Below are 25,588 nucleotides of genomic sequence, written 5' to 3'. Positions count from 1 at the left end.
CACGACAAAGACTTTAATGCCAGGGAGTGCTCAATGGAGCCTCACCACATATATAGAACGAGCATATTCTGGATGATACATATGTTATTATGAGCTGAGTCTACATCTACATAATACTCCTCAAGCCGCCTCAATACGCCTATGGCGGGGAGTGTTAGAGCACCCGCCGTTTACCGAAAAAGGAAATCCTTTTGCGACGTTCCGCCTAGCGTTAATAAAGTCCTCTATTGTCCGACAAAATATCTCTATTGAATTATCGTTTTTGTTGGAATGACTCGTTTACGGCGCCAACCTCCGCTCCCAATCTAATCAGACTTAAAAAAAACAGTGCAGCGACCTCGGTTCGCTCTCTACAGTTTTTGACGACCCTTGCGTTGGTTCCAATGGAGCGACTCATCGCCCCACGCTCTTGCTTGGTTTCTTCCCTCGAAAGGTGTGGGGGAGTATGCGGTGGAAAGGCCGCCTCCTTGCTTTCGCTTCTCACGGTTTCAGCCCAGAGCTGCTGGGAGGGGGGGGGGGAATGGAGGAGAGGGTAGGAGGGGGGAGGGGCAACCGCCGCCCGCAGCAGCAGATTCCGACCGCTCAGTTCGAGCCCGTCCGCCGCAGAGCGTGCACCTTCGTGAGTCGTGCGTGCTATCGCGTGCGTCCACGGCCCTGTTGCGTTGTCGCTCGTTCGTTTCTGTTCCTGTGTTCATCTCCGGAGTCTTTTTTTACAGTGGTGTAGTTTTTCTACGATAAGTTTGACGTCGAAACAGTTCCGAATGTGCCATAACATCTCCCTTGCGATAGTTGACGCGAGGCGCCCACCTTCGGAACTAAACGAAATGTACTACGTGTGCGGTTGTTTCGTCCGTCGAACATAACCCTGGTTTTGTGAAAGTTAAGCTACGTGTGTTGATTTTAGACCCATTCTCGCATTGCGTGACTCCGGATTCTTTCAGTGGATTTTTTTTACTACTCTGGATTGTCTAAGCCTGCTGTGGACGCGAAATCGGCAGAGAGGAGTTAGAGCTGTATTTGTGTATATTTTATTGCGACTCCTGCGATTGTTTAACTTGCCACGCTCTTGCCCTGAGGAAAAGTGATTCAAGTGAAACTTCGGCGCGCAAATACATATTTCGGTCCTTTTTATAAGGCTACGGCGCTGTAAGTTCTGATTTCTTGCTATTGTGTCATCGTTCTGGATTGTATGCGTATTTCCTGAAAGAGTAACATTACCGGTTACGAAGCGGCTCGTCCAAACGTGTGTGACGCTTTTGTTTGAGTGTTAAAAAAAATCATTTTCGTGTTCATCATCTCGTCGGGGCGTCCATCTCATTGCATTCGCATCCCACGGCGCCATCGGACACGAAAGAGTCGAGAAAACGTTGAGTCTGGGGTCGTGTTGCTGTGGTTGAGTTAGCGCAGGTCATGCACCCCGGGCAAGTGTTGCCCTCTTGCTACACTGCTGATACGCCCGCGAAGATAGGAAGAGCTGCTTGGAACATCCCGCTGATTTTCCCCTTGAGCAAGAGAGGACGCTAAGGAAAGGATTGTGTTTCCATTTTTTATGAGACCACACCCCCGTCTTTTCCTTTTAAAAAGAAGGGAAGAGCTGCATCTAGTGAGGGAAGGTGTTTGAGAGGCCGTGGGAAACGTCTTTTAAGGAGGAGCAAGAAAGCCCCGTAAAACTGTAGGGAGCAGTTCCCACTAAGGACACCTTTCGTTTCCCTCCACCCAAGGGAGTTGCACTCGGCAACTTCAACTGCCACTCTTCACACCGGAATAACAACAACGTCACGTACGAGAAGATAGATTAGATAAGAGCCCCAAACCCTTGTTTTTCTTCCTTGCTGCTAACTTTCTTCATGATCGCTGACTCCTCTACGCCCGTTGTAATTATTATTTAACCTATCTGAGTCTTTAAAACGTGTTGTTTTCTGTTTTTTTGTGGTTGTATCTACGAGTAGACCGTGGGTAGATTGTCCAGAGACATCTGGGTGAGCGTCAGCATTTCCGGATGGTGAGGTCACGTCCCAATCTAAAAGTGGTCGTTTTCGTTCGGTTGTATCTTCGTGAAGGCTGAGCCTACATTTATGAGACAGACTTCTATGCAGGTCAGTGACGTTCCGCGTTTGTGAGGTCTCCTCTATAAGTTGCGCCCTTATCACCGCGACGTGCCTTAAACCCGTGTCCGTCAGCATCCCTGCGCTGTTGTCTTCCATGGCGCCGTGGGAGGGGGACCCAGGGAAGCAGTAGCCGGGATGCCTTCGGGAACCTCCGCGGGTGGAGGGGCGGCGCTGTCGGCGCCCGTTAGCGTGGTCGGCAAGAGAACAACAGGTGAGTCACGTGTGGGTGGGCGGGGAGAGGGGAGGGGGGGATGCTGGCAAGACGAAGCTTGCTTTCCTTTTATCAGCTCCAGTCCCAAGACACCGAGACTAAACAGGGTTGCGTCTTTTCCTGTAAAATTGTTGATCAACCGTATCTTGCACTAAGAAGATCAAATGCTCACCATGATATTTGAATGTACTCATATAGAAATTTCACGCCTTAGAAGATAGTAGGGTGATTTTGGCAAAAGTATACTGACAATGGATAGCAGATTGCGTAAGTTTTATGCAAGTCTATCATGAGTCCGGCCGAGTCGTATGAAATGATACGAAATGAAAGTCCGTATTCGACCGCACAGGTTAGAAGGTACTCTACGACGGAACAGGTGGCATCTGTATTTGTAAAAGGTGAACTTCATTGAGGTGGCTCTCGCATCAATTTATGCGTCGCAGTCGCGTTTCCGCTGTCTTGGTGATCACCGCGACCTGCCACTTTGCTATAATAATTTTTATTTTGTGCATATGTTGAATGAGCTTCACTATATATACTATATCTCCATTGATTCTGACCCCTCCACCATATTCAGTTGAGGTAATAATGAAATCTCATTTGGGTCCTATAGCAATCCTGCAGATTCAATGAATCGTGGAAACGCTCACCCTTCCGATTGTCTGTGTATTTGACATTTACGTAAAACCATAATTTTCGCTTACTTTGAAATATAAGTAGGAGATTCGTGTGTCTTAATATGTTCTTTAAATGGGCCGAGTGGATAATCATCCGTCAATGCAATTTTTTCGGCTTTTAGACGCTTCCCATGGCCAATGGGGTGTGGAAACCGTCGGCGCAAGCGGTACGGTAAGCAAGGGAGTTTTATTGCGGGAAAGGTGGAGGGACTGAGGATTTGAGTAACGGTGGCACCAGTCGGTTCGCTTTTCATGCCCCAGCCCAAAAACTCTCTTCAATGTTGGGCCTTCAGTAATAGGGGCGGCGATCCTTAAGTGCCCGAGCCTTTATTGTAGTCGACATGTTTGCTTCAAGTCGCTATTCGTAGTCGAGTAGGGTGATGATCATGAATTAAACGAGCCTTTGAGGTGAGGAAAAATCGTTAAAAGGCCGTTGTTTTTTTGTTATGAGCTCGTTCGATTATTTGATGCAACTGTGGATAGTTATGACCACCGACGGAATTGTACCTACCAGTTTGCATGCATCGCAAAACCGTACTTCGACGGTCATTTATCAGCTGATTGGCCAGTTTTGGATATTGATTTACCAATTGGTCTCCTGTCACGTATCGTTAGTCATCGTCTGTAGATTCTTTTGCTGGAATTTATTGATAATCAATTTTTTATCCTAGTAATTTTCATCCTGCGAGCTAAAATAGCTGATTGCATTTGAAAAAAAACTATCTCCTTTCTCTAATGTCTCCCTTATTGTAGGAATTGGATGATTTTACTTGTGATATTATTTCCCTGAGTTTATAAATACGCTAAAACCAAATTACTAATTTGCATATGCTATTAGGTAATATTCTTCTTTTCGAAATAATTTTGGTAATTTTCTTATGAAATCGTTACCTTCTGGTGGCATCTATAAATGCAAGTGCACGTTAGTTATAATTTTTCTTCGAACAATGCATTTAAGTTCATGAGATCAATAATTATTGACTAAACTCCATTCAGACCTCAAAATATGAGGATAACTTCATTGTCACGATGCGTTTTGTCGTCCATTCGCCATTTGTCCACAGCAAAGATTCCTATTCATGACACGGCCATCGACATTTTCGTAAACCTAATCGGGAATGTTTTAGTCTGGAAACACTGCCTTTATTGCCTCTAATTATTTGTTCTCCTCACTCTCCTCATGAAGTTGACCATATTTGTGAAAGGCATGTAGCTCACATGAGCAAAATTTAGCTTAACTCAATGGGGTAATATGAATTAATTGTCGAGGCATTAAATTTAATTATCTTATGTATTAATTTTTGTCTGTTCAGTCTCTGTGGCGTATTTCATGGAAATATCTTCGTATCTTGAAAGAGAATTGATTCAATGTAAGCAATCAGAATTATGGGATCATCACTGGTTTCTTCAAACCGTTTTAATATCCTGAGAAATAGGGGTGTGTTGAAACAGTGTTGTGCAATTAAAATGATACGGCCTCTGCCAGAACAAGTTGCGACCACGGACTTTGGTTGTATAGTTTAATGCCGGAAGAGAAAGGGTCAAAAGATACACATAATGTTCTTGGAAACCTTTTGACCATCGCATTTTCCCCTAGCGGTTTGTAATTTAGTCGCCAAACGCAATCATCTAGCTTGTTTTTTTCGCATCGACGTATTGTTTGTGAGACGTATGTCTTTATTACGACCGCTCATTTTGAAGAAAAATTTGTGTGCTCAGCAAGCTCAAGAAATGGAGTGTTCCTTTTCCTGTGCGGATATTTTCATTGCAAGACTTTGAAATGAGGTCTGCCTCACTCTCGATGTATTCCATTACTTTTTTCATTCATTTAAGGAAGTATTTTTCTTGATCATGTGGCGGACGATATGGGGGCTAATTTGAGTGTTTTGGAGTGAATTTGAGTTGAGAGGCCAGAGAGTTCACGCGTCTGCGAAAGACGAGATAATGTCGCGCATATGCTTGGAGCGATTATCTTGGAAGTGATGAGTGCTTTGAATTCTACTACAGTTTCTTGAGCAGTACTAGCATATTGCTTATTTTAATGCATTCATGCCTGTGGCTTGGTTTTTATTTTTTTTTCGCTCATAAATTGCAATGCTTGTTCAAATTATCGCCTCATTTATCGATAGTTTTCGAGCAAAGCTTTGGCCGAGGTATCATGAATGGCATCGAAACGAACTAATTATCCTCATGAGCTGCGTATTTCATTCATGGACATTGACGCCTTTTCGATCGCTACGATCCTTTTTATTCCTGCTTTACATATCCCTCGAAGCCTGGTCACGTATTTGCTTCGCAGTATTTTTCTCAATTTTTAAAAATTTATTTCCATTTTTTCATGCATCATCTCAAAGAATACATCTGGTAAAAAATTTCAAACTCGCGGTTTATTGCTACGAAATCATGCTATTACTAATTATGCTGTTTGATATGTACTTATAATAGGATTTGATTCTGCGTAGAGTCTAGTTTTTTGCGGAGCAAATTTCTAGAAAAATGTACGCTCCTTGCCTCTTATAATTTCGTGAAAGAATTTCTCCTAGTTCCTAATCATTGCGTTTCGTCTTAGTTAGCCCCTTTCGTAACAGCATACCATGAACTGGAAGAGCCCACTTCATCACTGGCATTATCTCCCTATAATAATCGAATGGTTTCATTCATGACCGTCTGTCGTCATTTCCTCCGTTGCGATCGTGATTTAATTACAGCTATACGACATTATTATGTAATATTTTTGATCCCAATTAGTTTAATTGCTATTCAAATGCTTGGCATGCAACCTGTGTGTTATTTTAGTCGTCTTGTCGTTCTAGGTAGTTCAAAAGATGGGATTAAAAGTGGAATTGCATTTGAATGAACCGCGAAGCTTTTGCTTGATAAGCGTATTGTGTTATCGTGGGAGTGCTGCTATTCTTATCATATAAATGTGTTGGATTGCCTGAGAAAAATTGTTGTTGTTTCGGTTCTTATGCTCGTGAACGCTTCATAGGAAAGAATAAGGAAGAGACTGACCGGAGTGTTCTCATATAAGAGCATGCCCTCTATGAAATTATGTAGTAGTGTAGTGGATAGCACGGCTAATTACCAAGCTCAATATTATGAGGTCACTTCCTGCCATAGTAACATTTTTTCTCTATACTACAAGAATAAGGTTCGCATACTATGGTTTTCATCTTCAGAGGCAAGTCACAAGAAGTTGTCAAAATATTTTCTATGCACAGGAAAAATCTATCATCAGTTGTTCAGCTCTTATAAAGAATCACTTAATTTTGCTATTAGGCTTTACATTTATGTCCGGCAGAGCTCAAGGCAGCATAGGATGAGTAGTACGCTGTTATGCTGCCTTTCGTGTTCATCCAACATCAGCAAATTATGTTTATATGAGAAAACTTGACTGTATTCCTTAACTATTGTTCCCTAATCTCTTATCCTTGCCGTACATAAGTTCCTTAGCGTACGAAAAGGTGCTTATCATTTTATTCCGTAAGTAAACCATAAGAAACAGATAGCTCTCTTATTCTGTGCCATCTGGATAAGGTTAAAATTGAAAATATTAACCCATAGGTTTCACCGGAGTGGCTGTTGGACTCATCGTTTACATCCACGATAAGGATGAAAAACAAAGAGAACAGTTTTATGTTCAACTACGGAAAACGATTAATGAACAAGCAGTATTGTACAACAATTACGCACTTGTACCCAATAAACAAAATATTAAATAATATATTTTAGAATTATCATTTGAACTCACCAACGTGCCTCGCCCCCTTTCAATAGGGTGGTTTCCTATTATTTTTTTATTGCCTAAATCGAATGATTGTTACTCCTAGAGTACGCATTTCACGCTTGTAGATTTTCAAATGACGATATCTATTTTTCGCGATTAAATGGATAGTGAAAATTATAAAGGGCGCGGAAACGCGACGGCTAAGTATGAATGCCGGGAAAACTCCGTGTGCCGTCGTTCTGTTTCCCGCTGCCGCAAGTGAGGTGACCTTGGGACGAGGCTCTGAAGGCCGTTTTACACGGGGCACGGAATTGCGCAGATTAGAGCTGCAATAATTTCTAAAATGGCGTGGAATTGCGCGAATGCATGAACGAAATTAGAACAGGGGCTATTTAGCCGTCTCGCATCCACGCATTCTCGCAAGTGTTCTAGCTATTCACCGCTTTACACGACGCAGTTTTGATTGAGCCTTCGCACGTTCGTCAAATTGCGCAATTCCGTGTACCGTGTAAAACGCCCTTGAGCTCTGATGCGACACAGGATGCTAGCAGGTAGCAGAGTACCATGCTAGCTGGTAGCGCTTGGCTTAAGTAAGGATTATTAATACCTTGTCAAACGAAGAAAACTTTCCGACCTTAGCCAGTTTTAATAGGTGATTATTAAGACATGTTTCCCTGAGCTCTGTGCCTTATGCATGCATTGGTAATCTCAGACGATGTAGAACTCCTATCTACTCGCATAGAAACTAGGTCCCTGTGACGTCACGTGGAGTGGCATCGCATGGGCGCCAATCTGGCCTTTTTCAAATGAGGATAAAATTGACCCTTGCCATTCGTCTATACCGGTATTTTAAAACCAAATAATTTGTATATAATGAATGCACTAATGGTGGGTAACGAATCGCAATCAATGCCTTTCGTTTTCTTTGATGAAGGAAACTACCCTATTGCTTCGGACTGCGGAGGAAGAGTGTTGTGATCGTTGAAATTATCTTGTTCCCATTGACTTATGGGTAATTCGTCGTTGCTTGCGTCACAGTATGTCGCTAAGAGAACGAAGTTACCCGTACTAAATCGATTGACGGGGCGAAAAGAACGAGAATGATCGCGGAGAAAAATTTCGCTTCGCTTCGAGTTGCCGAAGACCCGGAAGGGCGAAAGGAGAACGAGAATCACCACTACTGCAGCCAAATGTGCTCTACGGCTCCGCCTTCTTCATTACAGCTCCTGGAACGCCCCTTGAATTTTTCCTTTCTCTTGTCCGCTACCGCCACAAGCCTTACCGCAACATCTCCCTCAATAAGATTAGATCCTCCCTTGGGGTCTCAACTTCAGCTGATCGTCGTGTCCTCAATGACCGGAGACTCTTCCTAAATATTACTAACGACAAATACAGATCATCTGACCTTCTCTCCCTTTTCCCGCGTCGTGTTCCTTCGCGCACGACGAGGTCGAGTGACCTATTTCATTGTTGTTTCGCCCCCCCCCCCCCCCGCCTTTCTGTCTCTAAACACTCTTTTCTATTCAGACTTCCTTCTTCCATCAACTCCTATTCCAGATTTTAATCCTTTTTCTCACCCCTCACCCATTTTGCACCCTCTATCTCTATCGTTCGTTATTATCCCCCTCCTCCTCGCACCGCCCGAGCGAGTCTTGCATTATATCTTTAAGTGAGTCTTCATTGGTAGCCACACATTACTGCAATAATCGATATAATTACTACTGGAATCTACATGATTGGGAAACTTGCCCCAATCACCTCCATACAACCTCTCGGTTTTATGAACTATGCCAAACTTCATTCCTATTTAGCCTACAGCATTGTCTTCTGTGGAAATGCTGGTGTAGCTAGCGAGGATTTTCTATGCCTAAGAGGGCTGGTGAATCATTGTTAAGGGTTACAATGAGGACACCAGGAAGATCATTGTTCAGGAAACTAATGATACCTCACTCACTCTGCCATGTACCTATTCCATTGTCCTGATTTTTTTTGTTTATCAGTAGTAATCGACACCTGTTTATGCCCAATTCTGCTGTACATATAGCCATGTGATATTTTGTAGAGAAAATGTTCATGTGGCTAATCAGCTAAGATTCCAATTATAATCAAACATGCCAAAAATTTTTTAAAAATAAATTAAGAGATCAGCATATTCATAAATGCCACTTCAGCGTTGATGAGTTTTTGCATGATAAATTTTTTGTAGTCTGCATTTTTCCCCTTGTTTCCACTTTTGCATGTATTTTATCCCATGGTTATTTCCCATGTTATTCTTGTAAAATTGACTGGGCATTAAACATTGTTATTATTACCATACTTAAATGAGGATGGTGACGCACTTGCTATTTTTAATGCAGATACATCAATGTTGGTAATTTCTTTCAGGTTTCCTTTGCGGGAGACATTATCATTATCATTATCAATCAAGCATCATCACTGTAGAGAACATTAGTGGCTTATATCCCTCTATCCAATGATTAGGAAAATTTATTTTACTAGAAAGTTTTTAAGTCTCATGAATCATGTCGACATCTGCACTGGTGGACTGCATTTGTATTGGCGTTGTTGTGATTACCGTTTAGAAAAAGAAAAAAAACTCCCCTCGACCGGAAATTGAACCACGGACCTTTGGCTTTCTGGGACACTACGCAGACCGCTTCGCTTTCCGTACTTCCCGCGGAAATTAAACCCATCGCAATTAATGTGAAAAAGCTTCATGAATTGGTACTTGGGAGGTACATCGAGATTATCCGCTAATGTTTACACGGTGATACGGACAAAACTGAAAATATGCACAATTATACACTTGTTGTAGGTATTGTATTTGTTGTATTTAAGTACACATGTTGTAGTGTTATTGTGCACCAACCCGCTTACTCGTGGTACTCCCGAAAGTTTCATTCAAAAATAGAGCACCAATGTATACAATCGTTTCAGGCTTGATTCTATCCACGATAAAAACACAAATGGTAATTTCCACACTATTTAATTTAACACTTAACGACCGACCAATGGTTACGACACTTTGTGTAATTTTCAAGGTAATCCAAAGAACACGCGTTAAACTCTCCATCAAATTTCGCGTGTTCGTTGGATTACCTTGAAAATGACACAGTGTCGAAACCATGGTCGGTCGTTAAGTGTTAAATTAAATAGTGTGGAAATTACCATTTGTGTTTTTACCGTGGATAAATCACCAACGGATGCCATTGCTTTTCGCGCGAATTCTGCTTCACAGGTGTCGATGCCCCTTAATCACGTGATCAATACACGTGAATACAGGAATTCCCTCGATGGTAAACGTGAAGAATCATCCAATTGTTCTTTTATCCCATGACGTTGAAAATTTCTCAGGAAACAATAAGGTAGATGAAGATTGAGTACGAAAACAGTTGTTTCCGTTATCGCCCAATAGAGAACCGAATAAATAATTCATCATGAGACGAGTCATCCTTGTGATACTTAGAAATATGTTCACACTTCTCCGACTAATCAGTGAAGTGAAGTTAACTTCAAAGTTGAGAACACTGAAAGCGAATGTGTGAATCCTTCCAAAAATCGTATTTCCAGATCAGTCGGCGTAAATCTGAAGTCATAAAAATACACGAAATGCACAAATCTGCGCGAGTACTCAGCTAAATGAATTAAAGTTAATGTGATGAAGTAAATAACAGGGACAAACTCAAGCAATTATTATAGTCGACACGCCCAAACAGAGCTCTTGATTATGATAATTCAGTACTCCCACGTGCACCGCAGGCTTAAAACTAATTAGTAATTCTTCCACAATAGATTGCCCTGGATTTTGAACTCTGCTAAATACCTTCAAAGTATCATCCCCGTCTCAGTCTCATCCAAATGTCCTCATCGCCTTCTCCTGCGCTCCCCTCAACTCACACCTCCCCAATACACATTGACCCTTTTCCTTGATTTTTTTATCACATCGATCCTCTCCAAACACATTGATCCCTTTTTCCTTCCAATGAATAGATTTATTACCCTTGCCCTTTCGAATCTGTCCCCTAATAGTATATCTCCTCAACCACTTCTTTTATTGTTATTGATATCATTGCTTATACATTTATTTCAACTGGCTACTTAAATGTCTGATGTTCGTTTGCATGGACACTGGAAAATTGCGCCTTTGCTATACGTTAAGTTACGTTTAAAATACGTATTCTTGCATTCTTTAGCCGTCTGCGTGGTATATGTAGTCACTCCGCACAAACAACAAAGCCACTTCCACCAAGGTAGACATCCTAGCATTATTATCTGAAGTATGCCGTAAGAAATAATAGCATCATTAGCAAAGAAAACGCCATATAAATACATCAAGTGAACGTTTGGCAAAATCAACAAAACCTTACCCAGAGACTGTTCACGGAAATCGGAATATTTCACAATATTTCGATTGACAGCCACTGACAGTGCATTACTACGTATTTTTGAGCGTGGTCTCGATTTCTTATTTACGTTGAAGTAAACTTTCAACACATTTTTCATTGAAGAAGCAATGAGCCACGACAAAATTCAAAGCACCACCAACGGGAAACTTGGAATCAAAGATCATGTATTTCAGAAGGGAATCGATGTGCATGCCCTTCGTCACTTGTTCACTTCATCTAAAAAAAATTATATAGTATTTTTAATTCATCATTTTATGCTAAATTATTCACCGGTACGTCTTAAAATAAAACAATGGAAAGGTATTACTTTATTACACAATTCAACGTAGAATAAATACATTAAAGTAACTGCTTACCGCAGCTATAGAGGGTGTGCATTCGTGGGTAGGTACCAGTTTGCCCTGTCTTCATAGACACCTATGGCTGAGGTATTTTTTGCCTTCGCGAAATAAATGTTTTTACGCAAGAATTAAATTTAGTCGCGCTTATAGAAGTTTTTTAACGAACTTGAACCATTTCCACGTTAAATTCCTGATGTAGCTATGGAGCTTTTTGTTTTTAAAAGAGATAAATCATGCTGTGTATATGGGACCATAAATGGCTAATATTTGCAGCTATTTCGTGGTGTCAAAACTGAAAGAATGTATGTTGTAAATCTGAGGGCATACTCATTCTCGAGTCTCCTTTTCTTAACTTCAAATTGAGCAATGCAATCGTATGCAACCATGTCGCAGCTTTTCCTTCGCACGTTCTTTGTTTTTCTCCTTTTCCTTAGGCGGGGGCCTGTCTCTCTCTCTCGTTTTAGAACAGGTTCCTGTTTGAGGTTAAGCTTAGATTTTTTAATATTCATAGTGTGTTGGAGGAGGTTTAGATCTTTCTTTTTTAAATTTGTTTTTTTTTCGATTCAATCTCATGAATCTGACGCTTGACACGACGATGTGGGTGGTCGCCACTTTAGCTACTCGTAATAGTAAAAGCCGATAATTTCCTTGCTTTGCAACATTTCCTCATGCCCAGCTGCTCTTTCTTTCTGACCTTCACTAGAAATGTGAATCGGAGATATTAAACATCTTTGTGGAAAGGAATCGCAATTTGTATGGCTAGGGCGTGTTCCTTTTAAGAATCCAGGGATACGCATCCTTGTTGTGAGGATATTTTGGAAGTGAAGGCGGTGCAAATTAGTGTTTCCGCGAGACGAGACTTGAGCCAGTCTCGTTTTCGGGTATCGTCTCGAGTCTCGTCTCGTGAGCCCAATTCTCGTCTCGGACGAGACTCGTTTAGTTTCCCCAAATGGTCATTAGTGATGGGCTCTTTCTTCTTGACTATTCTTAAAATTTCCAGTTGCTCCCTGATGTCCATTTTTGACCCTTTCTTCACACGGTGCAGCAACTCCGGGGTGAAATCCACCTGATGTCCTTCTTCAAGGAGGTGGGAGGCAAACTGGGACATCCCCGTTTTCTTGATGTAGTCTCGTGTGTGTTCTTCGCCTCTAATGGCTAGGTTCCTCCCCGTTTGTCCCACGTATTTGGCGTCAAAATCACTGCATTTTAGTTGGTAAACCCCACTATGTAGGACTGGGTTTATGGAGTCTTTCCTCCCCCCCCATTCCTACGCGAAGCGCAACAATGTAGCGTTCTACAGACATCTCCTCTCCACCCCTTTCACTCCCCACCCCTTCTACTCTTCCCCCTTTTTGGTATATAACCCACAGCGACGCTCTGTTAGTCCTATGAATATGATACAGTGTATCGAAACTAGTCTGGAAAATAAAGTTCCAAATTGTAGAAACAGCAAAGTTTTTCATTCACAAATCAGTCGTGGAATTGTTATCGTCTCGTCTAGCCTCGTGTCGAAAACGAGACTAGACTCGAGACGAGAAGGTCTGGAGTCTCGCGGCAACACTAACAGTGCAAATGTCCGACAGAGTCCGACATCTCGCGATGGGTCTGGCTGGGTGCGAAGTACTCTCTTCTTTGCATTTTTAAATGGTAAATTTTATTTTGAATTATTTAATAAAGAACAAGTGGAGTAATCATTACCATTAACAATTTATGAATAATCATGCAATTTTCTAGTTGTTTCTATTTGCTATTGATTATGCTGTTCTCTGGTTGCCCAGCCGCCCTTGTCTCCCACTACTTATCTACTCTGAGCTACTCCTACACACGCATTCTGACTGGCACTACCTGAAATTTTGATCGGTTCGTTCTCCATTTTGTTGATATCGTCCTTTGCGATACGGCTGAAAAATGAAGTGAGTCATACTTTTCCGTCTCTCGTTATTGCGTCGCCTAATTCTCGAACTGTTCCCGACAAAAATCAACGGCATAAGCCCCTTCGCTGAGAAGTTGCTGACGTCATGAATCCCAACTGAGCGAGTCACCGCGTTTCCCCTGCTCCTCCACCGCACGTGGTTCGTTGTTGTTGAATTCGTGAGCGATCCTTCCCTCAATGGACCGTACTTCCTGCACGAGTTAATCAGCCTGAACTCCAATGACGTCACCGAGTCATGAAAAGTGGGCAATGTAAAAATTCTTATCTTTTTCCATTTTGAATTGAAGAGAGAATAGCGGTGTGAGGAAGATTTTTGTTTTCGTCGTCTCGTATTTCTCGACCGAATTCTTTAGATGCATTGCAATCCAGGTGAACGAATCGCGATTCCCATGAGGACTACCGAGCCTTTGTTCGTTAAATGTATCGCTCTGCATCGCCCGATTTGAATGAGCGGGCAGTGAGACTGAGCTTAGCTGGATCTCCTTGATTTGGAAATGCCATTTACGTAATTCGCTCGCAGAGCGCCCTTGCTCTCTTTGTCAGCGGAGGGGGGAAGTGGATGGTGTCGGGGTGATGTTCTCATCAGCCTCAGGAACTTCGCGCCGCCGATTTTATTCCGCTTTGCAGCAGTAGTGTGACGGGTGAGGAATCTGCGCTTCACACTAGCATAGTGATGCAGAACACGCTGGAATACATTATTTATTCGGCAGGTATTTACCCAATCGAATACCCTACATTCATGGGTATTCGTTTATTCCAGGCATAGACGATAAGTTATATAGCAATATCCTTTGGCACACTCGGCAAAAAAATTAATTATAGATAATAATAGTTAATAAATAAAAAAGCGAGTGTGGATTCATCGGGTACGTAGCTCGACCACTTAACCCGTCTAAATAAATAATAGCTCGCGGATGTTTCAATCATAATCAATTCAACAGACATAGGTAATGGTGAAATCTCTGTAAACTTTCCTGCTTCATTATTTTCGAGGCTTTCGAGTCTATGCTTGGGTTTTTACTTTGCTCTTTTAAAGTACTTTCACTTGATATAACCGGTCCCAGCTATCAAATTTTGATATTGAAAATAATGTATTGACTGTCCTACTCTAGCGATTGATCTATATTAAATACTATTTCCCTGGTGATAATACACTATTGGACGCCAAATGGCGAGTTCATGGTGTGATTTGGTCGTCCATAATCTCATTCACTCGGTGAAAACGGATTCTGGTTTTTACCCTCGTTTGGGTGACAGTGATTACCCTCCCGTGAGGATTTATATGTTAAAAATGTTGTTTGTTGTTGGCTATCGTCTGGTGGTAAAATTAAAAGTAAAATATAGATTGAAGTTCGTATCTAAGTCACACTTTCAGCAGATGAAACTTGGATTTCATTCATGACTGGGTGTTTGCCCATCCCATATCGCTACCCACTCGCATGTCGGTGTACACGACTCCGTATTTTTACCCGCCTTTCCATGGGGGCGGAGGAAGTGGGTGGGTTGACTGTGCTTTCGAAGTGTTCGTCAGAATGCGCGTGGGTTAGGCGAAGGTGTCGCCCTCCTCGCTACACTCGCGAACCCTAGACCTTTGCTCGCGATGGAAATATTGACGTTTGCTCTTACGTTGAAATAAATAATTAGACTGCTACTTTGACTTTTAAATTGAGTTGTTTCGTTCCCTTAGTTTGTTTATCATAAAAAATATTCGCCTGAATGTGTCCTCTCCCTTCTTTCTGGCTTCGCCCATTCGACTCCATTGCTGCCGTGGTCCACCCCTTCGAAATCAAAACCTTTCCCGCATCAATAAGAGACGTGAAATGCTATTTTGCAGCACTAACTGATTTTACGTGAGGTGCGACAATAATATTTGCTCCGGTGCATTCATCCGTTCACATCCACCTCTGGGCACGAGGTGTGGTTCCTTTTTTGGTCACGCGAGGCGCGACGTTCGCGTTGTCCGCAGAGGCGACTAAGAGTCGATTGTCTCTCACGAAGAGTCTCGACACAAATCTCGACTCGTGATCATGATCGTATTAATCTACATCTGCGTGCTACCCCGAAAGCCGCCTAAAAAGCGTGTGGCAAGGGGTGTTAGGACACCAGCCGTCAAAAGCGTACGCCATTAAAAGCAAATGCTCAATCAAAATTTATCCTAGTATATATTTAAGCCGGGTTAATGCGAATTATAGTTCGGGGGAAAACGAATTCGCATATATATCCGTTCGGCAAAATATCTCTCTTAATTTATCGCTCCTGTCGGACCTGGAAATATAGTGGAGCTCTAAGATGGTATCACAATACGCTTGACGAATCCTAATTTCTTCAGGGCTATGCCACAGATATTCCTTATATGTGTTCCTCGCGAGAGGTTCGAGGTTATCGTAACTCCCAGGTTTTTCACTTCGTCTGTTGCATTTATTTTAATACCATCCAAAGCATAAACATGGTTATAGTTGTACCAACTACGCAAACATTTTCCGCCTTGCATTTGCTCACATTAAGTTCACGTCCCAGCTCTTGGGTCCACAAATGAACGTCGTTTGAATCCGATGATAAAATATTAAAGTCAGAGTACGTGATCACTAATTTCACGATTGATGACAGCGTCGTCAGCAAATAAACGTATAAGATAAAGCATCTATAAGATGGTAACAACTATTTCGCCCGCAAGCACACAACGGCTGAACTATTTGGTGAATAATGAAAAGCATGAAGTGTCACAATGGTGCCAGTTTCCTTATATTTAGGCAATATTATTTTTACAAATGGGATTGGGTGAAAAATGATACCTTTTTGTAGTAGTTCTTCGCTCGAGTGCGTCGCATTTCCACTTCTACCTCATCCCCTCCCGACGTCATTTCGCGGTTACATCGTAAAGCTACAACCTTTTGAGCCAAGTCTGTGCGGTCGTGCCTCGATGCCATGGTCTGCCTCGATTTCCGCCGGCAGTCGTCCAGATGATCGTACACACTGTAGTTATGTGAACTAGTTACACCTAGATCAGAGTGGAAATACACGACATGTACGGGCAAAAAATGAAATACGCGGATAAATTTTATTTCGAACTACGATGGAGCGTTGGCTGAAAAACGAAATATCCTTCAATTCATGAAAAATTTTACTGAAGTAAGTAAACTGATATTAGAATATATATTTTGCAATCTTCTGCGATATTTGTCACATGTTGGTGCGTTTGGCCGCGTCGCGGCATCATCAGCGCTACTGTTTCATCAATCATCCTCCTCTGTACGGAATTTTGTTCTTGCTTGCAAATCGTGGATTAATATATATCACTACATTCTGTATTCTCGTAATTCTTAACTTTATGTTCTTCTACCGTTTGGTAGCGTGAGGGTGGCACGTAGGTTAATTATCCTTCGACCTTCGAATGGTCCATGTGAGAATGAAAAAGGAATGTGTTTAGCCTCAGCAACCGATGGGAACATTGAATTATATTTAAGGATTAAGCCGTTTAGAGGATTAAGTTACACACCGTATTCCCATTAGAGTTTTTTGTCCATTTGAATTTGAGGAATTTATTGTTTTATTACTTGTGGCAGAGCTGTTCATAAGCGCTGGTGTTAATTTATAAATTTAGGGAAGCGTTGGCCATTACGATCAAACCATTTTACGACGATTTACAAAACACGCATGAGAAATTATTTTGATGTACACATTCTTGGCTCGGTCATCGATTTAGTCAATATCTATTAGAAATCTCTTTTGTTTCCGAGGAGGTGAAGTTTCTGAAGAGCGAGATGAACGACGAAGTAATGGGCATGGTGGGTGAGGAGAGGAAACTTCGAGGAAAAAATACGGAGCAGATAAGGGTGTTCGAATGAAGGGGGTGCGAACGGGTGAGCGGGTACGTCAAGAACCGTGTTCTAGGAAAGAATGTTAGAGAAGCGGGAAGTGGGAGAAGCAGAGGATTAAGTGGCCTATCCTTGACTTATGGGAGACATCTATTATTGGAATGGCAAACAGGTGGGAAGTGTCGTTATCAAATGAGAGAATTTCTGCTGAATTCATTCTTTTCCGTGGAAAGTGTATAGCGGGTGCTGAGGAAGTGAAATGACGAGGTGCTAGAAATGGCAGGAGAAGATAACAAAATGAAAAATAAGTGGTCTAACGTTAATAATAATAATAATTTCTAGGCTTTGGCTGTCGCGTGGTTCGCCATCCGCGGGAGCACATGTAGAGCGTGGAGGGTGCGGTTCGCCAGGGTGGATGTGGGGAGGGACGTTTTCATTCAGACGCGGTCCCTCGTGCCCTTTCATTCCAATCACGCACGCACGCACGCTGACGCGGTTCACAGTCCGACCCCCGCGTGACACGCAGCGAAAAAGGAAGATGGCTCAAAGTGGCCAATTTGCTGGGCGTAAAACGGACGGTCGTGCCATTCAACATCCTGCTCGATGAGAGCGTGGCAGATAAGCGGCCGCGTGTGCTGTGGGAAGGAAGGCCCGCATAGAGTTGGTTGATAAGGAAAGGCCCTTAGCTGTCGCGTCCACTCCTCCGTCGCACGTGTCGTCCAAACGATATCTTGTTTATATGTTGGTTATGTTCGGGAATTTGAAATTAATCGCTCGAATAATGACCATTTAAAAGATGTGAGCCATTTAAATACTAACCGATCGGGTGTAATTACGTACAAAGGCACCTGTGGCGTGGGCGAAATGGGGGAATCATGATTCACGAACGATTGTTGTAAACAGTAAGTTATGAGGTTATGCCATATATTGATGACCTAAAATGACCTTCGGAGCGCCAAGTGTCTCACTCGGTTGGCGGTGGAATCGAATGCTCTCTGTCCTCGACCCTCCGCTCACTCGCCTAAAAATTGTAGTATGAGCAGAGAGGAGAATGAGTATGAGCGACTCGGATGCTCCTTGGGCTCTTCGCCGTCTAACGCGTGGAATGCGAAATAGTTGATTGCAAGCAGCCAACCGATCGTGTCCGTTGCCGTTTTACATACTCCGTGCGTGAGGAGCGAGTGATTTCCTCTCTCAACCGAAGGGATCTTTGGTGCTTGCGGTATCTTTCGAGAAGACGCCCCTCTCCGCGGCCTAGTCCCCGCGGTCGCGCTTAAATCAACCGAGTGGGTCCACCGGGTTGCGAATGGTGGGGCGACCTCTTGATACGGAGGCGTACTAAGCACTCGTGGACAAAGCGACGGCGTTCAGAGGGGGTATCTGTATATACTTGGGTAAGGAAGGCCATTCAAATGAAACCGAAGCCTATGAAGATGCCGTGATTTGGCGACTGGAGGCCGCCAGCTATTATGCTTCTCATCAACCGGGGGAGAGGGCAAAAGATCTTATGCTGCAACATGCTCTCGGATATTGACATAAGTTGCAAAAGTAAAATGCAAAAGTTTCGCCAATTTTGCACGAGTTATTGACGTCATTAAATTTCTAGTCCCTTAAGACAGAGACATTTGCTCATCAAAGTGTAAATGAGATCAAACCACGTGAGGCGGAAGAGCGAGGCCGAGGAGTCGCGGCCAACCACTCGACAAGAGTCAGTGACGTCATCATCTTTTCATGAGCGAGTGGCGAGGGTGGCTCCTGAGGGTCGAATGCGCTTTAGGGGGGGGGGCGCATGTGCCCCCGGTGTTCCCCCCCCCTCGCTCGAAGTTGTTGTTCCTCGTTCGTTGGTGGTGGTCGTCGTCTTCTGTCGTGGATGAACTGGAAGGGAGGACGGGGAAATATATTCTTAAGGGTAGCGTAATACCACCTACCGAATAAAGAACGTACTAAAAACTTCCTGGCGGTTTTTGTGGCGTCCCTTGTCTTTTAATTTTCAGAATCCTTCGGTAAATAAAGGGAGACACATTATTTGTGAGCGTTTTACGTGGGTATGTATCGGTGAAAAACACTAATTATTTCGAGTGAAGTTAAATATTGGCTAAATTTGGTACCTTCTGTCGTAAATTTCGCTGACTTTCCATCCAATGAGTTACATTTCATTTCGAAGAAATATTATACCCAATGACGTGAAGTTAAACGAGAAACCCCTATGTTAGTCCCAGATATGGAAGGAAAGGTATACTCCATAGAGATAATTTAACTTTGGCGCTTACTAGCTCTTATTGGGTGATCTTAACTCGATTCCAAGTCAAGATTGAATACTTCTCCATCGAAGAATGACTTTCATTCTTTCAGTGCACCTGCTGGTAGCTATGTACTCGGCGATAGGAAAAAAACAAGTTTTTTTTGGATCAGAAATAAAGAAAAACAGATGAATAATATCGTGTGAATTTAGTCGTGAAAAATATACGCGTGTCAAAAAGATCCAAACAGTGAGAATATGCTGTCGCTAGACGCTTTTGTCATTCACTATTTGCAATGTTTACTAACTTCAAAAATTGAAGTAAGAAACAGTGGAAAAAATAAGAATATAGCTAGCAAACATTTCTCTACCAAGTTCTCTGGGAACAATTTGCAAATCGTGTAAACATTAAAGATACTGCTATGAGCTAAAGATCTCATGCTATAATGGAGACCCTTGTTTTGAACTATTTCCCTACGAATTAAAAAATGCAAACTTATAGGGGATATGAAAATCCGTGTTGGAGTGGAGAATCGGAATATTTTAAGGGTCATCGCATGATCAAAAAAGCTTAAAGTATTACAAATGCTTACATAGTTTATGGCTTTAATGTTCCAACGGGAATAGGTATGTTTTCCAAACTACTACTACATTGGGATGTTTTGGTTTCAGTACGAGTAGTTGCTGATTTGCTTTATAAAAGTGGCTGGAAATTGCGATTTGATCTCTATGGCAGTTGGACTCTTTCCGGGTGATAAAGTTTGATTTTCCTTTAAGTAAGGTGTCACCGTATTCATTCCTTACTTTTACTTTCCTCGTCCTCATTTTCCTCTGAATTGTATCAGGTGCTACTCTAATCGCGCGCAAGAATATAATTTTTTGCTGCTTATTTCGTGAGAAAAAGCTATGCAAACTCTAGCACTCTCTGGAAATATAAGCTGTGACCATCAGTAGATGAAGAGATTTTTTTTGTCGCGCGCGTGCTTATCAAAATTTAAGACGAATTTTTATTTTATTCTAAATCTAGGGAGCATTTGCGTGAAAACGGTTTATTAATCCCAGGCACGTATTTTATGCGCTGTATTCCATCCAAGTTTGCCTTTCGAGATGAATTGAACGCAGAGCGGCCTTATTCTGCATCGTAGGAAGCATTTAGGATTTTTAATTGGCTAATTCAAACAGAAGGCTTTGGAGCCTATGAGATGTATTAGAGCTGTTCATCTATGAGGGTTTATCAGTGACTTTTTAAAATGTGGAGCCACTGAATTTTTATCGGCTCGGGAAGCAAAGAAGTATAAAAATGCATTGCTCTAGTTGGTCTGGGCTTATAAAATATTTTCTATTCCGAGTTGGTGAGCGTGATGAAATAGATTAGTTCACCTCACCTAGGCTGCCGTCTGTTGGGACTCTTTACTGATAAGGCGAGGAAAGTAACCTCGGAGTTGCTTTGAGGGAGTACTTGGATATTTGGTACTATAATTCGCGAGTTGATCAGTGTTATTTCGATTGCATATTTATTTACTGGTGGAACAATTATGTGTGATATTTAATGTACCATTAGTTCATTTCTTTTCAAATGCACACTGAAAAAGGATTTTCTTAAATATAGAGGCGCAAACTTGTTTGAAGAGTACGTCCCTCTAGAACATTTTCTTCCTCTTTGAGAGGGGATACCACTTGTAATATTCTTAATTTAAGAATGTTTTCTTAACTTAGAGAAGTGTCCAATATATGGAAATAAGAATATCGTCTTTTGAGAAAGGATGATGTATTCTAGAAACGAGAATATTTTCTTAAAACGACAGGATCGATACCGTGAGCAATAGATCGCATTATGTCTGACTCATTGTCACTCGGTTTGTAAAATTCTCTAAAATATATAATCGCCTCGTAGATGTCGGCGATTAGAATGCGTGCTTGTCACTTCGTTGACTTCGCTTGAGCAATGCAGAACACATCATCCACCTTCCCATCCTCCCGTCAAAAGCCTCTGTTACCCCTCCCCCTCTCCCCCCTCCTCAACAGCCGCCGCCGTCTGAAGGCGTTGCGATTGGTCCCTCTCGTGTGAAGCTGAGAGTGCCAACCGTTAGTTTGCTTGGATTTAATGACCGACTCTGAGGGCACAGGAACATTAACTCTTCACTCATTCAATAAGGATTTTCTTCGTTCATTTTCATGTAGGAAATTCGCCGGGTAAAGGTATTACGTTAGTTTACCTATTATTCCCCATTATTTTCCGATGGATTAATGTCCCCAGTACACGCGTGATTATTTCTTTTGTTTAAATGAAAATAATTATCTTTTCTACAGAGTTTTTAGTCACCCCGAATGATTTCAATAACAATGTGTTTTATTTTAATTTCGTTCACGATGGTTGTCTCCCCCCTTAAAAATGACTCATTGTTGTTGAAATTGGTCGGAGATAAAAAAAGCTGTTTGAAAATTACAAAGTAGTTTCTTTTAATATGTTCAATCCAATTATGGCGATATACAGCCAGTAAACACTTGTTCGTTGCCCTTCACACGAATTGGACTTTTAATCGTAAGTATGTGCATTACATTCTAGGAAAGATAAAAATGGGTTTTTTTCACTATATTTTGGTTAAATTTAGCAAAGTTTAGATTTAATAAATGGAATTTTTCCGGTGCATTATTTCTGATGTTAAAGAGAAGTGAATTTCCTTGCAAGGTCAATAAATGACCAACTTAACTTGAGTGCATCTTGAGCAAATGAGTGGCAGTGACTATTAAACAATGAAATAATGATTATAAAAATTCGTTTACACCAAGAGCCGTATATTAGATGTATTCGTTCATTGGGATCATTTCCCGTTGTATTTCCAAAAGGCTGACCTCTTGTCGTCCTACGCCCGACTGTGACTGTGTCCTTCGGGAAAGAGGCGAATGGTTCACGAAAGGTGAACTATTTCTGTGGATCCATCCCACTGCACTCTTCCACTGCGTTCGACGCCCTCGTTGTCTGTGAGCCCAGACCACAAAAGGCACACAAAAGATGTTGTGCGGGTGTTGCATGCGTTGGCGTTGTGGGTATGAGTTAGTGTAGTGTGAAAAAGTTAACTTACAAAATAAAATGTTGACACAAATATAGAGAAATTGCAGAAATAAAATCAATCATACATGATAGGCACTCTTTCTATACACTATTTGTATATTTTTTCTTTTGCCTGTAAATGTATTAAATTAAAAAAAAAATACCAAACTGTTACATTTATCTTCTGAATTATTTTCTTTTTTGTTACGTAATTAGAGTACATGGTGAAGAGTGCAGTTATGAGAAGGCCCTGAAGACGACAGCAGGATGGAAATGGAAAATGTCGTCACAGGCAAACGCGGTGAGATTGGTCCGTGGAATTGCTCTCGCCTTGTTGAGCAGCCTTCGCAGGAATAGAGTTCCAATTCATTGACGATTTTTTGCCAATATTTAGGCAACACATTTAGGATTAGAAGGATTTTGAGGCAGAGGATAGATTAATAGAAGAAGTGAATGTGTTTTATTATTATTATTAAAGGGTTATATATATTTTTTATTTTTTTTTATATTATATTATAAGTGAATGTGTATGTAGTAGGGATACAGCGATCGTAATCCCATATGTCCGTGCTTTGATTCTGCCATGAGTCTACCTGTCTTTCAAATTCTTAGTCGGATGGGATGCATTTGTAGACATAAGGCATTCTTTTTAAAGTCTTAAGTCCAAGGAGTGGATTTCACTTCGCCCCGTCCAATATGGCGGGCGGCGAGGCGATGCAAGTGTAAGACGGGCGAATTTGCTGAAGGGAAGTGAAGAAGCCGTGGCCCGCCTCCAACGCACGACTGTCCTCTCGACGCACCCAAATCATTTCAGACTATTTCCTCGCATGCCTCGGCAGCGAAGCACTGCTGATCTCTCCCTGTCTGCTAAGCGACGCGTCGGCCTGGGCACAGGGCTGATAAAAGGAACTTGGGCGGCCTAATTGATCTTTTTATCTCTCTGTCCACCTGAGCATCCGAGCGTTTCGAGGAAGACCGTCATGAGGGCGCATCACTCTTTCCCGCCTCCACGCGTCCAATTGTGGACTGGCGGATCCGACGAAACCGTAAGAATCTCTTGTGTGTGCCACGCGGAACTTGCGAAAAAAGCGAATTAAAGCCGTCCACGCCGTAAGTCTTATCGATGGCACCTCTATCTGGGCTGCGTTTCAGATGCACAAAATAGACAGAACGTAATTTGTAAGCCCTTATTTTGCCAGGGATCCCCTACGAAATGAAGATTTAGCGGTACCTCAACGCATGGCAAATATTTCAACAAATCTTGAAGTGTTTTTCATGATCATACAAGTTTTGTATACCTCTATTTAATATTTTCTGTCGTCAAATAATCGCTCACTAGAAATATCGTACTTTCAGTAAGATCTCAAAGACAAAAATGGCCACACTTTTCATACTATTATATTGATATTCTTGAAAATAATGGACGCTCTTAGTAATAATACAAACTGTTGATGTAAATTTCTCAGCTGGTTTCAATGTTTTCACATCATCATCGAGAGCTGTCTTTAGGCGAGCAAGGAAACAGCTCTTGATAATGATGTGAAAACATTGAAACCGGTTGAGCAAATTAAAGGGTGGAAAATTTCTGCAGCTGTTTGTATTATTACTATCATTGAATTTCTACTGCTCAGGCGCAATTCTCCGGGGAGGCGCAATTTGGATGCAGGTGCGCAGCAGTGAGAAGGCGGGCGATGGATCCTAGTATAGTATTCAACTCCGCAAACCTGCCCTCAAGCAGTTCTTAATAGACCGACAAAAACATTCGAGGTTGTTACTCAGCGGGAACAATTTAGCTAGCGAATAGGCTTTTTGGGACTTCGCCATTTTCGCTGAGAAGAACATATTTTGCTGCATATAACAAGGAAGGATGGATTTGTGGAGGATGAGGGACACACATTATGAAAAAAATGCCTTCGAGTCGTAAATTGCAAAGCATTTTTGTCCATTGTTTTGTAAATTGTGATAATGGTTTGCATTGGATATATCTGTGAATGGCAGCCGGGGAACGAATGCATAGGGAAGTTGAATAATTTATGTACTATTTCGATTATCAAATAATGGTATTGATTGTATCTGGTGATTTTTCCGGGTCTTCTTCCGCGTGTATCCATTTTGTAGGACAATATTTCGCCAACGTTCCAGTTGGCTTCCTCAGGTCCTCTGAAGAGAACTTCAGTGGACCTGAGGAAGCCAACTGGAACGTTTTCGAAATATTGTCCTACAAAATGGATACACGCGGAAGAAGACCCGGAAAAATCACCAGATACCATCATAATCTCCGCGGAAGCCTACTTGGAAATGGTATTGATTTTCTTTTATATCATTATTCGTTCACCTTCATATTCAAGGCACAGCTAAATTTAAAAAAAATACTCTGAGCTTTACTTTTAATTTTTACCCAGTTACTCAGTTAATAGTTACCCAGAACACTGTGGTTATATTTGAAAGGAAAAGAATGACTCCCTTGTAAGTTCCTTTCGGGAATGTTGCGTGGAAAACATTTTCCGCTCCATGTTTCACTTTCCGTGATGAGAGCAGCGTACTCGTCTCGATAAAATAATAATTTATTTACTCCTTCATTTTGGTTTTACAGCTGAATACAAGATAAGAAAGAGAAGGAGCTTTAGGTGGTCCCCGAGGTCTTACCTGTAGGATCTGAACTGAGCCAGCACCAAAGAACTGCCCCAAGCAGAATACACCGTGAGAGAATTTAGAATGGACAAGAGCATTATAAATTGTTTTTTTTTAAACCGGAAGTGGATATTTGTTTCGTAAGTAATAAAATTTGGACAAGGCGCTTCTAAGGCAATTGTTCAGAGTTAATAAATGTTTATCCCAGCGTAGATTACTGTCCAAAAAAGTATTTCATTTCATTCACTACATCAATAGATGGACAATTACGGACACAATTGAAACAATTTGTCGTATGAAGTACAAGTTTAAATTAAAAAATACTTGTATTACATATTTAATAACACATAAACTTCGTCTTTTCATTTAACTCTAACCAATTGAAATCAAACCATTTTCGTGAGAAACGTAGGTCCCCTTTAACAAATATTTCAGCAGAACTCCAATT

The 25,588-nt window shown here is 41.7% G+C and overlaps 1 protein-coding gene across 2 annotated transcripts in view; it reads left to right on the top strand.

Moving 5' to 3' along the window:
- Positions 1-603: 603 nt before the first annotated feature.
- LOC124163318 (protein TANC2) overlaps positions 604-25,588 on the top strand; it is a 529,785-nt gene continuing 504,800 nt past the window's right edge. For both annotated transcript variants that reach the window (XM_046540135.1, XM_046540134.1), the window contains exon 1: positions 604-2,319. In XM_046540135.1, the coding sequence (XP_046396091.1) occupies positions 2,244-2,319 (76 nt within the window). In that variant the 5' untranslated portion in view covers positions 604-2,243. The remainder of the gene's footprint in view (positions 2,320-25,588) is intronic.

Source organism: Ischnura elegans, chromosome 8 (assembly GCF_921293095.1).
Source record: "Ischnura elegans chromosome 8, ioIscEleg1.1, whole genome shotgun sequence".
Taxonomy (NCBI): Eukaryota; Metazoa; Arthropoda; class Insecta; order Odonata; family Coenagrionidae; genus Ischnura; species Ischnura elegans.
Note: the sequence above shows the minus strand (reverse complement) of the source record. Positions and strands in the feature narration are given on the sequence as shown.